Source organism: Leucoraja erinacea, chromosome 11, assembly GCF_028641065.1.
Source record: "Leucoraja erinacea ecotype New England chromosome 11, Leri_hhj_1, whole genome shotgun sequence".
Lineage (NCBI taxonomy): Eukaryota > Metazoa > Chordata > Chondrichthyes > Rajiformes > Rajidae > Leucoraja > Leucoraja erinaceus.
Genome location: NC_073387.1, coordinates 38464525 through 38484791, shown reverse-complemented (window position 1 = coordinate 38484791; position 20267 = coordinate 38464525). Strand labels below are relative to the sequence as shown.

At 40.2% G+C, this 20267-nt stretch overlaps 1 protein-coding gene across 1 annotated transcript in view; it reads right to left on the bottom strand.

Moving 5' to 3' along the window:
- Positions 1-20267, bottom strand: part of cdhr2 (cadherin related family member 2) — an 84873-nt gene that overhangs the window by 44247 nt on the left and 20359 nt on the right. Inside the window, exons 11-14 of the mRNA XM_055643065.1 lie at positions 16675-16836; positions 14469-14530; positions 8210-8456; positions 7500-7739 (exon numbers count right to left, since the gene is read on the bottom strand). Of these exons, the coding sequence (XP_055499040.1) occupies positions 7500-7739; positions 8210-8456; positions 14469-14530; positions 16675-16836 (711 nt within the window). The remainder of the gene's footprint in view (positions 1-7499; positions 7740-8209; positions 8457-14468; positions 14531-16674; positions 16837-20267) is intronic.

Here is a 20267-nt window from a genome sequence, read left to right as displayed (position 1 = left end):
GATGCCGATTTTGCTGATTACTACTTATTTATTTTATGACAAATAATTTGATTTACCACATGTTTTGATTCATTTAAGACTTTTCTTTAAAGTAGAAATCCTGGGACTAATATCTTTGGCATTTCCAGTCATTACCTTCCCGCTAGAATTGATACAAACATTTTAGAAATATTTCCCATTGTTATTTTGACAAAGCTTGTTTTCCACAAATGCATACTGGATATAAATCATTTCCCCAACTCCTTTTGAAGTCCTTTCTCTTTAAAAACCAAGCAGATGCAATTCCCGGCATGGTATCTAATTTTCAACCAAACAATTATAACAGCCACTACCTGTATTTCCATTTCCTGGATTCAACTCTATAGCTTCTAATGAGCTGGGACAAGTTTCAGAGTTCCACTCTCATTTCCTTAACTAATGTCTACTTCAATGTCAAATCTTGTATTGCAGACCAGTAAGGGTGTGGAGTTGAAGTATGTGCTGTAGATTTATAGCACCATCAATGGGAGAGATCACACAGACCTTTGCATTGCTATGCTTACTGTCCATGGTCCAAACATGCAAGGGGCTACCTGGCTGAGGGGCAAGTAAAGAGCAGAACCTGTTAAGATGAGAGCAGAAGATAGCACTCATTGGAAAGACCACTTCATAGATTTCCTCGATACACGTCCTGGACTCCATCTCGCAGTACACTACCTGCTCTCTGCTATATCCTCCAAGCCATTCTCAAGTCCTGCATGAGGCCATCCAATAGCCAAAAAACAACGACTTCCAGAGCAGATAATATCCCTGCTGAAGTCCAGTACACAATGAGGTCAAACAGGGCTGTGCCATCACATCACCCTCCACTCAACCTTCCTTGCTACATCATTGCACTGCACCTCCAACAAGCTTCCTGCTGGATTAATCTATAGGATGAATAGTTTCTGCTACAGAAAGAAGAACACCCCAATAGTCTGTGGGCCAGAGGGGCCTACCATGCAACCCCCCCCCCCCATGATCCTACTTCTTGCGTGTCATTTTGTTCATTGGTATCGCTTTTGTCGGTAAAATTATGTTCTAAAGAAAGTCCATCTGTCTCCTCAGATTCTGGTGAACTTCTACCGCTGCACCATCGAGAGCATCCTTACCAACTATATCACAGTATGGTATGGCAACTGCTCTGACTCCGACCGGAAATCACTGCAGAGGGTGGCGAAAATTGCCCAACGCATCACCGGTTCCTCGCTCCCCTCCATTGAGTCTGTCCAAAGCAAGCGATGTCTGCGAAGGGCGCGCAGCATCGTCAAGGACTGCTCTCACCCCAGCCACAGTCTGTTTACCCTCCTACCATCCAGGAGGCGCTACAGGTCTCTCCATTGCCGGACCAGTAGGTCCAGGAACAGCTTCTTCCCTGCGGCTGTTACATTACTTAACTCTGTACCTCGGTGATTGCCAGTCACCCCCCCCCCCAGACACTCCTTCCCCCGGAAAAAATTGCACTACGACGAATGTATGTATGTATATATATTTATTGCTCATATTCTATTTTCGCTCTTCTGGGGAGATGCTAACTGCATTTCGTTGTCTCTGTACTGTACACTGCACAATGACAATAAAGTTTGAATCTGAAAATCAAATAGCTGGAGGAACTCAGTGGGTCAGTCAGCATCTATGGAGGGAAATGGATAGACACCTTTTCGGCTCAGGACTCTTCTTCAGTCTGAAGAAAGATCTCAACCCAAAATGTCATCTGTCTGTTTTACTCCACAGATGCTACCTGACCTGAGTTTCTCCAATCCATCAATGGCTCCTTCTGGAAGGAATCTGAGTGAATAAGTATTGCATTGAATAGTAAACTTTGTGACTAAGTCACCAGGACCCGATGGTCTGCAACAAATTCTTTAAAAGTAGTGGCTTTAGAGATTATAGTGACATTATTGCACAGAGTTTGGGGACAATGCAGGAGAATGGAGTTAGGAGGGAGAGATAGATCAACCATGATTGAATGGCAGAGTAGACTTAATGGGCCAAATAGCCTAATTCTACTCCTATTCTTTATGATTTTATGTCCTTATGAGTTCCAGGGAGGGACCAGATGATTGGGAAATCACAGGAAGGGAGAGGGAAAAAAGTAGGCGTAGCAACCATTTAGCTTAACTCTCAGCGCATAGTGTATTTTGTGGAGCTCACAGTCCCTTGGGAGGATGCTGTGCAGGAAGCCTTCGAAAGAAAGAAACTGTGATATACAGAGCTTGCAACCGAGGCAGAACAGCGGGGCTGGAGAGCTAAGATCTGCCCGGTAGTCAAGGATTACCGTGGCAACATCTACCTTAAGACTGATGAAGGACCTGGGGATCAGCGGACAAGCCCTACGCCAGGCCATCAAAGAAACATCACGGGTGGCAGAGCGGAGTAGCCAGTGGCTCTGGCTGAAGAGGAAAGACCCCATTTGGTCTCCCAAATAGCCGACTAGACAGATGCAGGGAGGGGTGGTTCTGGGACGCCAGAATGCACCGTTGAGCCTACTGGAGACGTCGTGGGTTCAATCAGCGAAACGTCGATGAAAGTAGGTGCCCACATGATAACCCCAATGATGTGTCCGGCTAGCCTTTCTCAACATCGGAGGAGCATAGGTGAGTGCATAAGGCTCCCATCACCATCGGGAGTAAATTGATATTTGGCACTTTGGACTTTTAACATCTAGTCATGTGTATTTGTAAACAACTCATGATGCAATTAAGATATTTGGAATCTGAACTGACAAGTTTAATGAGTATGTAAAATCTTGGCAAATGAAGTTCAATATAGGAAAGCCTGAGGTTTTGAACTTTGGAAGAAGGAATCAAAAGGTAGACTATTAACTGAATTTATAGAGACTGCAAATGAAAGGACTAGAAGGATCTGTGTGTTCTTGTGCATGAAGTGCAAAAAGGTTGGAATACAAATGCAGCAAGTAATTAGGATGGCAAATGATATACACATTCCCATTATATAGTGTTAGAGTTTAAAAGTATAAATAATTGTAATTGTAATTGAAAGTTGTGATAATTGCCATACATGGATTATTCTGTATGGTTTAATTACCCTTATTTAAGAAAGGATATACGAGTGTTGGCAATTCTGAAAAGACTCTCTGGAATAATTTATGGAATGAGAGGCTTGTCCTATTTTCTTGTATATCGAGGCACAGTTAAAAGCTTTGTTACGCGTGCCATCCAATTAAATTAGATAACGCTATATGTAAATACAATCAAGCCAAACTCAGGTACAATAAGGAAAGTGAAGAGAAAGATACAGAATGCAGAATATAGTTCTCAGCATTGTAGTGTAATAGTTCCAGAGAAAAGCTTAAGTGGTCAGGAACTCGGCACTTACAAACTGGGACTTGAAAATAGAGCCAAATGGCATATCTGTATACTGTGCACTACTATTATACACTTGTACCTTACCTGAGATGCTTATCCAAGATATATCTAATTAAGTATGTATAGTGATACTTGTACTGAACTGTAGACAAAAATATATTTCACTGTACTTCAGTAAATGTGACAAATAAAGTGCCGTTCAGGCACGTGCCGTCAGGGTAGGCAAGTTAGGCAGTGCCTACCCTGACTACATTTATAAAATGGTAATTATTAAATATAAATAGTAAAGGCATGGAAGAATAATGCCTACCTAAGAGATCGATCTCTTAGATAGATCTCTTAGGTAGGCATAATTCTCCGTGCCTTTCATTCGCAGTACATGTAACATGCGAATGTATGTGCAGCTGACGTGCCGTTGATGCTGCTTCAAGCCGTCAATGACAAGGGGAGCTGAAGGCAGCTGAAATTCTGCCTTTGCACCATGAACTGCATACTGCGCATGTGCAGCAGCCTACTGCGCATGTACAGCGCAAGTTTCTTGGCGTTTTTTTTTTTAAACATGTCCTTATCTTAAGAGTATCTTAGGAAACAAAGAAAGAAGAATGAAGTTCGTGAACAAATAATATGGTAAGTAAATTTCTTTGAGCTATACGTTTTCAAATACCGTATTTCCTGGCAATGAGGACGCTATTTTTTTACCCAAAAATAAGGCACAAACATTTACCTGTGTCTTGGAGGCCGAAGGTTAGGTTATTAGCCAAGAAAGATAGACTTGGCTATCCCTCAGTACAGCAACATCAAGAAAGATCCTTAAATTCCGACAGTGTGATCAAGGGACCAATTGAGGTTACTTGGCTGTCGGAATTTAAGGATTTGCGGGAAGCGGCTGACATGAGCGAGGCCAGCGAGCGGCAGGTGAGAGATGTTCAGACGGAGAGCACTGTCAGAGGTGAGCGGGCCGGCAGAAAGCGCTGAGCTGGCGGCCAGTTTCGCTGTCCAGTCCCAGCGGCCGCTCACAGCCACCCGAGCTACTTCCCTCCCCGACCACAATGCGGTGGCTCAGCGCCCAGAGTGCCGCGGCAGCGGTGAGTGAGTTACCAGCATGATCCCCGACCCTCTCCTTCTCAACGCTCCTGCCCTCCCTGCAACGTTACCTCTGGCCAGACTCCCCACACGTGAAAGGAACTCTCCCCCCAATTGGTCCCTTGAACTAGTATTGTCATTCAATAAGATCACAACTGATTCTACTTGGCCCGGTTTGCTCCCGTTTTTCCGACCATCTCTCCACCTGCCATCACCCTCCCCACCCCCCACCCATTCGGTAATTCAGAATGAATGAGATTAGGAAGCCTTGGCCTTATATTGAAACTTTTTTTTTGAGCGCGGGAAATTCCATGTCCCACCAGCCTTCTTTCAAAATTTAGCAACTCAAAATGGGGGTGCGTCTTCATTGCCAGGAAATATGGTACTTTATTAAGACATATGGCTTTTGAAGACTATAAAAGTCAACTGACAGCTTATAGAGGGGAGAGCAATCTGCGCATGCGCAGTTTAAGATTTTTTAAAAGCCGGCTGACTGCCTACCCTGAGTAATTACTCACGGCACGGTGCCTGGTGCCATTGAATTATTGAACTATTGATGCCTGCAATGTAGAGGAGAATTGGTCAGTACTCTGGCTTATGGAAGGACCATTTTGAAGCCTGATAACAGAGGAGAAGAAGCTGTTCCTGTTCCTGAGGTTATGAACAACTAAAAAAGTTTGAAGTTTGAAATGTGATCATATTGAACCATATGTGATCTGAAGAGATATTGACAAACTAGATATTGAGATGTTGCATTGGTGTAATAGTCTTGAATGAGGGAACATGATTACAAAATTAAAAGGTAGTTATTAAAACTGAGGTATGTAAAATATTATTTGCACAGAGGATGATGAATGTTTTTGGAATTCCCCACCCAAGTTATGGAGGCTGGATCACTGAAGATATTTAAAGAGGTAGCTACATTTTCAAAAGATTGGGGATTTGAGAGCAACAGTGTATGGAAAGAACATAGAAGAGGAATTGAGGCCTGGAACAGATCAGCCTTCATCATGTTGAATGACAGAGTATCATAAGATCACAAGAGATAGTAGAATTACACCATTCGGCCTCAGAATAAAAGGATACACCTTTAGAAAGGAGATGAGAATACCCCACGGCTAATTTAACCCATACTTTTGTAAATTGTATAAAAATTAAAAATTACTGGATGGATATTTTTTAAATAATCTCTGTAGTCGTTAATATCCAACTGGATCCCGATCCTAAATTAATAATATTGGGTATATCAGAACACCATTGGGTATATCAGAACAATACCTAAAACTTACAATAAACCAAAGAAATTTCCTTGATTACAGTATAATAATTGGGGAAAAATTGATATTAAAATTTTGGAAAAACCCAACAACCCCCGCAATCACGATGTGGATTATGGAGATGTCGGACACCTTACATTTGGAAAAAATTAGATTTGTCTTAAATGACAAACCAGAATTATTTACTAGAATATGGTCTCCATTTATAGATTATTTGAAGGGGTAGATTGGACCGGCGCGGAGGTCGGACTGAAGCCTGAACCCAGGACTAGATGAATCGTTATGTTCTCTGATCTACGGACCTATCTCCTAAGTTGTATTATTGATAGTTTATCCTATTTTTCTAATTTCTTTCTTTCTGTCTTTATTTTTTCTATCTATAAATATAAATAAATAATTAGAGGCAATGTTAATATGTAACTGACAAAGGAGGATCCCAGCTACTTTGGTAACTGGGTCCCTGGAAACCTGGATATTTAATATGTAACATTAAACAAAGTCTGTATTGGTTTGGACTATGATATGCAGATGCCTCTAATGAAAAATATTTTAAAAAAAAGAAAGGAGATGAGGAGGAATTTCTTTAGTCAGATGGTGGTGAATCTGTGGAATGCATTGGCTGTGGAAGCCAGGTCAATGTATATTTTTAAGACAGAGATTGGCAGATTCTTGATTATTACGGATATCAGAAGTTATGGGGCGATGGCAGGAGAATGGAGTTGAGAGGGAAAGATAGATCAATCATGATAGAATGACGTAGTCTTGATCGTCCAAATGGCCTAATTCTGCTCTTAGAACTTATGAACTTAAGAACTTATTATAGAACCTGTGTGAAGTTGGTAAACTAGATCTAGCAATGATCACCTATGTCCCACAGTCCTCTCTTTAGTTGTTAAACCCTTAAAATTATGCTCAGTTTTGAGGTTTTATAATAATTAAACAGCCAAAATGCCTTCTGCAGAAGGGTAGGATGCATGCCCCAAACCCACCCCAGTTAAAACAAAAAGAACCATCATCAGTTATTTAATGTTAATAATTCAATATTTAATATCATTTAATTATTGAATGACTAAATCCAATTTAAAATTAAAATTAACGTAACATTCTCTCTCAGTCTACCTACATTTGAATTTGTGCTCATATTCACTTTTAATAATGGCACCAATTTACCGTTGAACTAATATAATCAATCACAGTCCACTTAGTGTCAACTATCATCCCTTCTTCATTTTGTGCACATTGAATTAAATGTTTCTGCAAGCCAAGTACTTCTTTAAAACTGGGAGTGCAAGAGAGTGGGAAAATGTTAAAACAAATAAAGAAAAACCTATGTTTAAAGAATGACCTTTCACATCTCAGGATGACTTACAATACTCTGGAGATGGAAAAATGCTTTTCAAATGTAGTTACCAAATCACAGAAAGATTGAGACCAAGCTTCTATAATCTACAATCTGATGATAATTGTATACTTTCATGGTTAATATTGATTAAGGGGTAAATATTGGCCACACATCTTCTAAACAATCCTTTGCTGTCAAAAACATTCCCAAAAGCTTTATATCAATATAAATACTTGATATCAACATGAATATCATATGATCATTAACTAAATAAAATATTTTTCAAGAGCCCACTGGACATTTTTAAGGTTCCAATAAAAACATTGAAGGAATGAGTATTATATAAAATTGAAACAGAAGAGTAATATTGAATAAGTCGGATATTGAATTGCTTCTGGTCTTATTTCTAACATTACTACGTTGTGTAAAGACCCAAGTTCAAAACCTTACCTCTATATTGATAACAACGCTAACATTTGTTGAAAGAGATGGAACACCTAAATCACGAGCTTCCACAATTAGAGTGATTTTTCCATTACATGAAGGGTTTATGTCTTCTCGATCAATAACTCCAATCGAATTAAGAATGCCAGTGTAAGGATCAATAGTGAAATTTTGTTGGTAGTCACCACCAATTATTGCATAACGCACTTTGCTGTTATTGGTACCTTCCTCATCATTGTCAAAAGCCTAAAAGAAAATCAAAAATAAATCAGGCGTTATAATTACTAATCTAACTGCCGTCATTTTAATTATTCATTTTTTAACCATAGTGTATGGCAATCTCATTCAACAATGTTTTTGTCAGCCTTTTAATGTTCCATCTCTCCCTCTCACCGGACTGTAATAAAACAGAATGAATGAAACACATGCTCCAAAGCCTAACCAGCACGCAAGCTTTGCAATGTGAAGGTTAATGACATTTTTTTACATTTACTGGAACAAAGTCACAACTGTGATTATACTCACACAAGATAAATGTAATAGTGTTTATTTCAAAAGGACCCTAAGAAAAATGAACATAAATTCTCAGCAGTATTGGTTAATAATCTCTCCAGCGACCAGTACAGTGTGGGACCCAACTTGTTAAGCATTCCCAGCAGTCCCTTTTTTTAATTTACAGAATCGGCAGCGTAAAACAAGATGGGATTATGACCTACCTCAATTTTAATGTTTAATTCGTTTATTTTGTCTTCTGTGATGAATGCACTGTAGGAATCTCTTGCTATTTCCGGAGAGAAATCATTTATATCTTCCAGAACAATTTCAATCATAGTAGTATCTGCACGATTCTCACCATCGGTTGCTTGAAGGGTCACATAATAAATGGGACGTCTCTCTCTATCAATCGCTGTGTTGTTCCCAACTGTGATCACACCTGTACTACTGTTGACTTTAAATTCATATCTTCCATTTTACAAAAAAAAAAAAAAAAATTATACTTCAGCAGTCAATAATCTTTTTGGAAAAGTTTCACAAAGAATGCATCAGTAATATTTCCAATTCTTCAGCTTTGACTTTTCTAAATTCCACAGCCATAACGTTCCAGGGGCAAACTGTACCAGGCCTATTGTTCTATATAAATCTATGTAAGTTGGACAGATGATATACAGAAAAATCATTGTTGGTGCCTGCACCCATTATGGAATGACCTTCAGCACCGTTGTTGATGAGTCTGGCTGCAAATGTTGCTGCTTAAATGTCAACACATACCTAAATTGGATTGATTACTGTTTTAATAGTGCAAAGTGGACCTCAAGGGCACATTTCTACAGCCAAAGACTTATCGCACATGGAATTTATCATAAGATAAACTGAGGTCAAATATTTCATTGGAAACAGAAGGGAGAGCAATGATATTCTTTGTTTTTCTTTAACAGTAGTTGTGATTTATTTTAATCTGAGGTAGTAAACTTTTAACATTTTGCCCAATATCTATTACTTAGTGTAAACCACTGTGTATATAGCAAGCCAACAAAAATGTGAAATACAACCCCAGTGATTCTCTGTCCAACTCTGCAGAAATCCCCAAAGTTTGACATCTGGCTCCAGAGATGTTCACCAGGCTCACAGGGCCCTGATTCCCATTTTCACTTTCAAAGCACCTGTGTCCCATTTCATCCCTTCTTTTAAACTCATCAGGCCCCGATTCCCAAGCTCTCTTCAAACTATACTCCATTTCAACTCACTAGCTTCACTTGAAATGCTATTATTTAAGTTTGTAACATCTAAGAGTTGTGAACTTAAATTGCATTAATGTATTAACTATAAGCAGTCAATAATACAAAACATATACCAGTCTGTCACACTAAAGTCCCAAGTGTGGCAGTTTATCTGTATACTATGCTATATATCCAGCCTGAAGAAGAGTCCCAATCCGAAACGTCACCCATTCTTTCTATCCAGACATGCTGCCTGTCCCACTGAGTTACTCCCGGCATTTTGTGTCTATCTTCAGTTTAAACCAGCATCTGCAGCTCCTTCCTACACTTGCCACATTATGTTGTGAATATCTGGGAGTTTGTAGGCAGCAAAAGTGCCCAGAGCAAACACTTCTGTGGTAGAGATCCTAACACTTGACCCTTTACCATCTGGAGCATAAATAAGAGACACTCTGATATAGAAGAAAGAGCAAGAGGAAAAGGATTGCTGAACCACATGCTCAAGACCACTGTTTATATATTCAGTGGATTCAGAACAGGGTTAGCATTGCCAGTAATGTACTGGACACAAAATGAAATGGACAATAAGAAACTTATCTCATTCAACAGGTACAGTCTAAATGCTACTCAGAGACATAAGATAATTGAAGGAACAATCAGAATCCCGGCCACAGCACTTTGGAGCAGTGGATTTATTTGGGCTGTGGGGTGAGGAGGAGTAATAGATGTGAGAAATTCAATAATTAAGAGAGAAAACATTATTTTATATATTAAAAAAAAAGATTACTCCAGGGATGCCTCCTGATCTGATGAGTACTTCCAACATTTTCTGTTTTTATTATTATCTTTTGATATTTGGTAAGCATGATCAAGGGTTCTATGTGATATGTTGCCTAGCAGTTGGAAGGATAAGGGACATCTTCATATTGGTGATAGTGTGATTGTTTCCATTCATAGTGGTCCATATTCTAACCCACAAAGGAAAATAGGGGCAAAAGATTATTTTAGTACAGTAGCCAGAGTTAGTACCTAAATTAAAGAATAGGGTCTCAAAGATAATATTAATTGAAATGTTAGTTGAGACATATAATTTAATGTAGGGATAAACAAATTAGAGAGTTGAACACTTAGTTAGAAGAGTGATGTGTGAAGCAGAAGTTCCAATTGCATGGGATGAATGGAATGGATATAGTTGGGATCACGGAGACATGGCTCCAGGGTGACCAAGGCTGGGAGCTGAACATCCAGGGATATTCAATATTCAGGAGGGATAGACAGAAAGGGAAAGGAGGTGGGGTAGCGTTGCTGGTTAGAGAGCAGATTAACGCAATAGAAAGGAAGAACATTAACTTGGAGGATGTGGAATCGATATGGGTAGAGCTGCAAAACACTAAGGGGCAGAAAACGCTAGTGGGAGTTGTGTACAGGCCACCTAACAGTAGTAGCGGAGTTGGGGATGGCATCAAACAGGAAATTAGAAATGCGTGCAACAAAGGTAAAACAGTTATAATGGGTGACTTCAATCTACATATAGATTGGGTGAATCAAATTGGCAAGGGTGCTGAGGAAGAGGATTTCTTGGAATGTATGCGGGATAGATTTCTAAATCAACATGTAGAGGAACCAACGAGAGAGCAGGCTATTCTAGATTGGGTATTGAGTAATGAGGAAGGTTAGTTAGCAGTCTTGTTGTGCGTGGCCCCTTGGGCAAGAGTGACCATAATATGGTTGAGTTCTTCATTAGGATGGAGAGTGACATTGTTAATTCAGAAACAAAGGTCCTGAACTTAAAGAAAGGTAACTTTGATGGTATGATACGTGAATTGGCCAAGATAGACTGGCAATTGATTCTTAATGGGTTGACGGTGGATATGCAATGGAAGGCATTTAAAGACTGCATGGATGAACTACAACAATTGTTCATCCCAGTTTGGCAAAAAATAAATCAGGGAAGGTAGTGCATCCGTGGATAACAAGGGAAATCAGGGATAGTATCAAAACAAAAGATGAAGCATACAAATTAGCCAGAAAAAGCAGCCTACCAGAGGACTGGGAGAAATTCAGAGTCCAGCAGAGGAGGACAAAGAGCTTAATTAGGAAAGGGAAAATAGATTATGAAAGAAAACTGTCAGGAAACATAAAAACTCACTGCAAAAGCGTTTATAGATATGTGAAGAGAAAAAGATTAGTTAAAACAAATGTAGGTCCCTTGCAGTCAGAAACAGGTGAATTGATCATGGGGAACAAGGACGTGGCAGACCAATTGAATAATTACTTTGGTTCTGTCTTCACTAAGGAAGACATAAATAATCTGCCGGAAATAGCAGGGGACCGAGGGTCAAATGAGATAGAGGAACTGAGTGAAATCCAGGTTAGCCGGGAAGTGGTGTTAGGTAAATTGAATGGATTAAAGGCCGATAAATCCCCAGGGCCAGATAGGCTGCATCCCAGAGTACTTAAGGAAGTAGCCCCAGAAATAGTGGATGCATTAGTGATAATTTTTCAAATCTCTTTAGATTCTGGAGTAGTTCCTGAGGATTGGAGGGTAGCTAGTGTAACCCCACTTTTTAAAAAGGGAGTTAGTCTAACGTCGGTAGTGGGGAAATTGCTAGAATCAGTTATTAAAGATGGGATAGCAGCACATTTGGAAAGTGGTGAAATCATTGGACAAAGTCAGCCTGGATTTATGAAAGGTAAATCATGTCTAACGAATCTTATAGAATTTTTCGAGGATGTAACTAGGAGAGTGGATAAGGGAGAACCAGTGGATGTGTTATATCTGGACTTTCAGAAGGCTTTCGACAAGGTCCCACATAAGAGATTAGTATACAAACTTAAAGCACACGGTATTGGGGGTTCAGTATTGATGTAGATAGAGAACTGGCTGGCAGACAGGAAGCAAAGAGTAGGAGTAAACGGGTCCTTTTCACAATGGCAGACAGTGACTAGTGGGGTACCGCAAGGCTCAGTGCTGGGACCCCAGCTATTTACGATATATATTAATGATTTGGACGAGGGAATTGAATGCAACATCTCCAAGTTTGTTGATGACACAAAGCTGGGGGGCAGTGTTAGTTGTGTGGAGGATGCTAGGAGGCTGCAAGGTGACTTGGATAGGCTGGGTGAGTGGGCAAATGCATGGCAGATGCAGTATAATGTGGATAAATGTGAGGTTATCCACTTTGGTGGCAAAAACAGGAAAGTAGACTATTATCTGAATGGTGGTCGATTAGGAAAGGGGGAGATGCAACGAGACCTGGGTGTCATGGTACACCAGTCATTAAAAGTAGGCATGCAGGTGCAGCAGGCAGTGAAGAAGGTGAATGGTATGTTAGCATTCATAGCAAAAGGATTTGAGTATAGGAGCAGGGAGGTTCTACTGCAGTTGTACAGGGTCTTGGTGAGATCACACCTGGAGTATTACGTACAGTTTTGGTCTCCTAATCTGAGGAAAGACATTCTTGCCACAGAGGGAGTACAGAGAATGTTCACCAGATTGATTCCTGGGATGTCAGGACTTTCATATGAAGAAAGACTGGATAGACTCGGTTTGTACTAGCTAGAATTTAGAAGATTGAGGGGGGGATCTTATAGAAACTTACAAAATTCTTAAGGGGTTGGAGAGGCTAGATGCAGAAAGATTGTTCCCGATGTTGGGGAAGTCCAGAACAAGGGGTCACAGTTTAAGGATAAAGGGGAAATGTTTTAGGACCGAGATGAGGAAAACATTTTTCACACAGAGAGTGATGAATCTCTGGAATTCTCTACCACAGAAGGTAGTTGAGGCCAGTTCATTGGCTATATTTAAGAGGGAGTTAGATGTGGCCCGTGTGGCTAAAGGGATCAGGGGGTATGGAGAGAAGGCAGGTACAGGATACTGAGTTGGATGATCAGCCATGATCATATTGAATGGCGGTGCAGGCTCGAACGGCCGAATGGCCTACTCCTGCACCTATTTTCTATGTTTCTATGTTCTTTGAATGAAGACTGGATTAAGAAAGAACTGTACCAATTGAATAGTTTTTACTTGAGATTTAAGGCATTCAAGGGAAAAAGATATTATTACCAATTAGTTCTAAAATAACTCAGTGGGGCAAACAGTAGGGTAAACTGAAGACATTTTGCTTTGGACGCTACCAGGAAAGAGTAAAGTAAAATGCTTAATATCATTAAATCATAAGATAGAAAAAAGAAATGCAATGCTTTTACCTTCAAGCCTTAAAAATAAAAATGTGATTCTGTTACATTCTGTTTGTAGTTTGTTTGGTTGTTTGTTTGTTTGTCTTTTTGCACAAAGTCCGCGAGCATTGCCACTTTTCATTTCACTGCACATCTCGTATGTGTACGTGACGAATAAACTTGACTTGACTTGACTAATCCAATTCCCTTTCGAAAGCCACGACTGTGCCCATACTCATCAGGTAGTGCATTCTAAATCTGAACTACTCCCAAAATAATTTTATCGCATCATCCCAAATCTTTTATCAGTTGCTCTAGTGATGACCATTTTGCTAATGGAAAGTGTTTCTCTCCATTTACGTTACTCAAATCCATAAAGATTTTGTACCTCTACCATGCTCTTCTAGAAATTCTCTGCTCCAATGAGAACAACCACAAGACACCAGACTGTCTTCGTAATTGAATTCTCTTATCCCTGGAAATAGTCTAATAATTCTTTATTCGGCACTCTCTCTAGGGTAACAAGCATTATTCTAAAAGTATAGTGATTAAACGTGCATACTATTGTAGGGTACCAATGTTCAACATATTCCTCCAACGACAAACACAGATTGATTTGATAAGTTTAGAGGGTTGTGCCTTTAATCTTAACACAACTATTCCATGTTTTCATTCTCAATCTTGCTTCTTCCATTCCAGATTATGTTAAATCATGCTGGTATCACAAGTCAAGTATCCCAAAAACATTTTTATACGTCTCATCGGTGAACTTACTTCACACTACTTTATGGATTACAGAAATACAACTATTTAAGGATCAATTTAAAATACTTTGTAAGGGTCAATTTTAACCAATCCCATTGAAAAACATCTCTTCACTTATTTTCAATCCCATTCTGCTTTTCTTTTTAAGGAACTCTTTAATTTACACACGAAACCCCATTACCACTAACATCCAGGCCTCAAAACTATATCACAATTGTAAATTGACTATTTTAAATTTAAAATAATTAAAGTCAGTTGCAAAAGTTATTAATTATAAATAATGGAAATGAAGATGTGATAAATGAACACATACATGCTCAATGGTAACAGGCTGTATGTAATTTCACCAAAGATGCCCTCATCAGGATCAGTGGCCTGTGGAAAAAAAGTTATACAAATGAATATAAAAGTTGTCAGCTGCATAATGTTGAACGTTATCAAGTTTCAAGTTTCAAGTTTACATTTATTGTCACACGCACCAATTGGTACAGTGAGATTTGAGTTACCATACAGCCATACGAATAAAAAGAACATAACACACGATAGAATTTAACATTAACATCCCCGCACAGCGGAATCAGCATTTCCCACTGTGAGGGAAGGCAATAAATTTCAGTCATCTTCCTCTTTGTTTACCCGTGGTCGGGGCCTCGAGCCCTCCGCAGTCGCCTCTACGGCACCCTGATATTCAGGCCCTCTCGCCGGGATGATGGAAACTCCGACGTCGGAACGAAAGAACATTCTCAGCAGCTTGGAGTTTCCGAATCGGCCACTTCTTACCGGAGACAGCGGCTCCCAAAGTCTACAGGCCGAGCTGGGCAGAGATTCAACACTGGCGGCCCTCGGCAAAGGGATCCCAGGACTCCGTGATGTTAAAGTCAGTGCCGTCCGCAGCTGGACCGCAGACCACAGCTCCATGGTGTTAAAGTCGGCAGTCCCAGCACTCCGGAGCGCCACACGGCGACCCCAGTAAGGCATCGCCCGCTCGGCCATGGTACTTCAGTGCTGCGCCGCTGCTGAAGCTGAAGCTCTGGCCGGTCTCCGGCAGAAAGGGCCGCGCCAATCCAGATGGTAGGCCGAGAGGAGGGGGCAAAGATACGGCTTGAAGGAAAGACGCATCCTCGACCAGGTAGTGACAGTTTCCCCCTATCCCCCCCAACCCCCACATAAAAAGACTAAAAGTCCTCCAAAACAAAACTTTTTGACAGACTGAAAATAAAAAAAGGATGAAAGGACGAACAGCTGCAGGCGAGGCTACCATACTCAACAGCGCCCCCAACTTTCTACTTTTTATTTCACCCATCCTTTTTCTCCAGAGATGCTGCCTGACTCACTGAGTTACTCCAGCACGTTGTGTCTATCATTAGTATAAACCAGCAACTGCGGTTCTTTGGTTCTTTACTTTGTGATTTAATAACATCTGGGTTGTTCAGTCAGTGCTTTGATGGCCAAGTAATCCTGCAAGAATCCAGCATGACCACTGTTTCCTGTAATCTGACTGCCATTAATCATGGTGATGCCAATATACGTAGAAGCTCTTGGAAACACGGTATATGTTAACTACCTGAAATAGGTATGTCAAGTCAAGTTTATTGTATGCACCACAACAGTGAGGTGGTACAGGTACAATGAAAACCTTGCTTGAAGCAGCATCACAGGCAAATAGACAAACATACAGAAACATAAATTATACATAAATTACACATAAATTACACATAAAATTTCCAAAGGAAAACAGTTTTAAAAAAAAGTCAGTTTAATACAGTTAGAAAAAACATGTGAATCCTAACATGGTAGAATATTCTGCCTTCTGTATCTGCCTCTTTGCTCTACTTTTTTTGTACTTGAGTTTAATTTGATTGTATGTATGTACAGTTTTATCTGATCTGATTGGATGGCATGCAAAACAAAGCTGTTCACTGTACCGCGTTGCACGTCACAATAACAAACCTGAACCTAAATCTAAATCTGAGAATAGATCAGCACTTTCCAGTTGCAGTACTCATTGAGTTTTCAGAATAAATGGCCACAGAACATCAACTAAAATGCATGGCCACTGTGAATCAAAATTCTCATCAAACAGCAAAGTCAAATCATCTAGCCTCTTAACTAAAGAATAGAAGACAGTTTAATTGTTAATTAGGAGTTTAATTACTTCTAAACTGTTGTTCCTTGCATGCACTTAAGCTCCATTACCAAGATAGCATCTTGTGCTCACTGCATGCTAACTGAAGTTGTAGCTCACAAGCTCATTTCAGAGTCTCTTTAGCATCTCAGATATGTGGGACGTTTCTCAGGAATGGGGTTTCCACAACAAGGTGCCTGATGGCTTTTTGTTTTTATACCTCAGTGCTGGACTCCAATGATACAGAAAGCCAGCTAAGAACAGCTCATGCATGAAGCCCAATTAAGAATGAAGATGTTGAACTATAAGGGGTAATTCTGGGCAGCACGCTCTGCTTAGCAAGAACAATCCCAGCATTTCAGTTCAGGTTGATTAACAGTGTAACAGAACCTACCGTAACAGTTCCGATAATAGTTCCAATACTTGCATGTTCTTTCACGGTTAACACATATCTCTCGTCTGTGAACTTTGGACTATTATCATTCATGTCCAAAATGTTGATTGTCACAAAAGCTCTGGAGCAACAGTTAGGATTTGTTGTATCATTTGCAACAATCTGGAGAAGAATTTCAAACCAAATTATTATTTTTTTTGTTCTGCACATAGGATTTGAATCGCAGTACTCCCTTTCATAAAAAAAATTTCCAAAAGAAATCCTAATAAATAGCAATTACATAATAATTTTCAGATTTCTATTTTTTTCTCAACACTCCACTTTGTCCCCAGTCCAGCGTTGATAGATTTTGCTGTGCTATTATCAAAGTGCTGTAACTCGCAATTGTACAAGGGATTTAATGAAACATCCCAGTGTCTGTCATAAAATGCAGAACGAAAAAGTAAACAGTTATACTGCCCAAAGGGGACATCAGGATGTGCATTCAGCAGATTGATTAAAGCAATGAGTTTTAAGGAATATTTTAAAGTTGGAAAAAATGAAAATTCTTATTCAAGAGACTCCAGGAAGAATTTGGTATTGTTGGTTCGAAAATTCAACTTGGCCTTACGTTGGATTGTTTGGATCAATTTGCAATAATTATGCAAGATAGGTTGAAAAGGTTAAGAAGGTGTTGATTGTTATCTTATCAAATTTCATCCAGTGGAGAGAATTGGAATTCAATCACTTCAGGCAGGCATCTCAAAATGAGATGTTTATGGGAGTCACAGAACTATTAGAGAGGTAGAACCAACCTACATGTGCAAGCTAATGTTTGTTGATGAGATTAGATTGAATAAAGACACAACAAATAGAACCAGTTAGCCATCTGTTTGAAGAAGGACCTCGATCCAAAACATCATCCATTCCTTCTCTCCTGAGATGCTGACGGTCCCGCTGAGTTAGCCCAGCATTTGGTGTAAACCAGCACCTGCTGTTCCTTCCGAGACAGTTAGCCATCCATTCCTTGATGCCTATTCTGGCGTTCAATAAGATCATGGCGGATCTTCAACCTTATTGTCATTTATCCGCTTTAGTCCTGTGTCCCCTGATTCTTTTTAAACTAAGGTTGCCAATTGGAGGAGTGGAAAAGAAGCAAATGCTGGAAAAGGTTCCTGGGGCAGAGTGAAGGGCAACTCTTGGAAGCCTGGATGATGTGAGAAAATGAGGCTCTGGTCAGGAAAAAAAGGAGGGACAGGCTAGATGCAGGAAGATTGTTCCCGATGTTAGGGAAGTCTAGGACAAGGGGTCACAGCTTAAGGATAAGGGGGAAATCCTTTAAAACCGAGATGAGAAGAACTTTTTTCACACAGAAAGTGGTGAATCTCTGGAACTCTCTGCCACAGAGGGTAGTTGAGGCCAGTTCATTGGCTATATTTAAGAGGGAGTTAGATGTGGCCCTTGTGGCTAAGGGGATCAGGGGGTATGGAGAGAAGGCAGGTAGGGGATACTGAGTTGGATGATCAGCCATGATCATATTGAATGGCGGTGCCGGCTCGAAGGGCCGAATGGCCTACTCCTGCACCTAATTTCTATGTTTCTATGTTTCTATAGGCAGTTGGGATTGTGAATCCATGGAGGAGTGTAGGGGACTGAGAAGCACCCTTAAGAAGGAAATCAGGAGGGCAAGAGGGGAGCAGAGATAGCTCTGACAGATAAGATTAAGAAAAATTCAAATAACTTATTTGTGCATTAATAGGAAGAGGGTACCTACAGAGAGAATTGGGCCCTTCAGAAACAAAAGTAATCATCTATGTGTGGAGATGGGCAAGGTCCTCACTAAGTATTTCTCCTCTATTTTTACTGTGGAGAAAGACATAAAGACCAGGGAAAGGAACAGATAGTGATGTCTTGAGCAAGGTCCACATTAAGGTCAAGGAGGTGCTGAATATCCTAAGGTATATGAAGGTAGATAAATCTCCTGGGCCATGATCAGATATATCTGAAAACACTGTGGGAACACTAGATGAAGTTGCAGGAGTCATGGCTCAGATATATGAATCATCGTTCCACATGGGTGAGTTACCAGATGACTCGAGGTTGACTAATTTCGTGTCTCTATTTATTTAGGAAGAGTTGCAAGGAAAAGCCTGAGAATTATAGACTAATGAGCTTAACATCTGTGGTAGGTAACTGGCTGGGGAGAATTCTGAGGGAAAGATATATATTCATTTCGATAGAAAGAGGCTGATTAGGTATAGTCAGTATCGTTTTATACGTGGTAGATTATGTCTCACAAATCTGATTGTGATTTTGAAGAAGTAATGACGGTGGTTGATGAGGCTGCCATAGTCATTGTCTATATGGACTTCAGCAAGGTCTTTGAAAGGTTTCCTTATGGTAGGCTGCTGTGGACAGTTAGATGGCATAGAATATAAGGAGAGCCCAGCTGCCGATACAGAATTGCCTTTTGTTTAGCTTAGTTTAGACATACAGCATGGAAACAGACCCTTCGGTCCACCAAATCCACACCAACCAATGATCCCCCATCCACTAGTTCTATCCTGCACAGTAGGACCCATTTTTTTTTTACAGAAGCCAATTAACCTACAAAACTGCACGTCTGAAATGTGGGAGGAAACCAGAGCACTTGGAGAAAACCCACACGGTCACAGAGTCAAACTCCGTACACACAGCACCCATAGTCTGGACGTCTGTGACTTGTGGTGTGCCTCAGGGATCAGTGTTAAGCCTATTATTGATTTATATGAACAATTTGGATGAAAATGCATGATTGGTAAATTTGCAGATGATACTAAAATAAGTGGTATCGTAGACAATATCGTAGACAATAACGTAGATGGTTATCAAAATTTACAGCATGATCTTGATCAGACAGGTAAATGTGTTGAGCCATGCCTAATGGAGTTTATTGCAGATAAGTGCAAGGTGTTACATTTTGAGAAGTCAAGCCCAGGTCAGAACCTTTTCAGTAAATTGTACGGGCATCGGGAGTAATGTAGAGCTGAGGGATCTACAGTACACGTAGCTAATTTCTTGAAAGTAGTGTCACAGATGAATAGGGTAGTAAGGAAGGATCTTGGTACATTGGCCTTCATCGGTCAGAGTAGATTAATCCAATCAGTATAGATTGGAACGTTTTGTTACAGCTTTGATACGCTGCACTTTAAGTATTGTGTTCAGTTTTGGCTATAGGATGGGTGTCATTGAGGTGGAAAGATTCCAGAGAAGATTTACAAGTATGTTTGCAGGACTTGATATCCTGAGCTATAGGGGGAGATTGAGTTAGCTAGGACTTTATTCCATAGCATGCTGGAGGCTAAGAGGTGATCTTAGATGTATCAAATCATGAGGGGTATCGATAGGATGAATGCACGGAGTCTTTTTCCCAGGGTAGGTGAATCAAGCACCAGAGGACAGTTTAAGGTGAAAGGGGATAAATACAATTGGAACCCGAGGGGCAAATTTTTCATATGGGTACCTGTATATGAAAAGAACTGCCAGAGGAGGTCGTTGAGGCAGGTACATCTAAAATACACTTTGATGGGTACATGTATAAGAAATGTTTATAACTATATTGGACAAACGTGGGC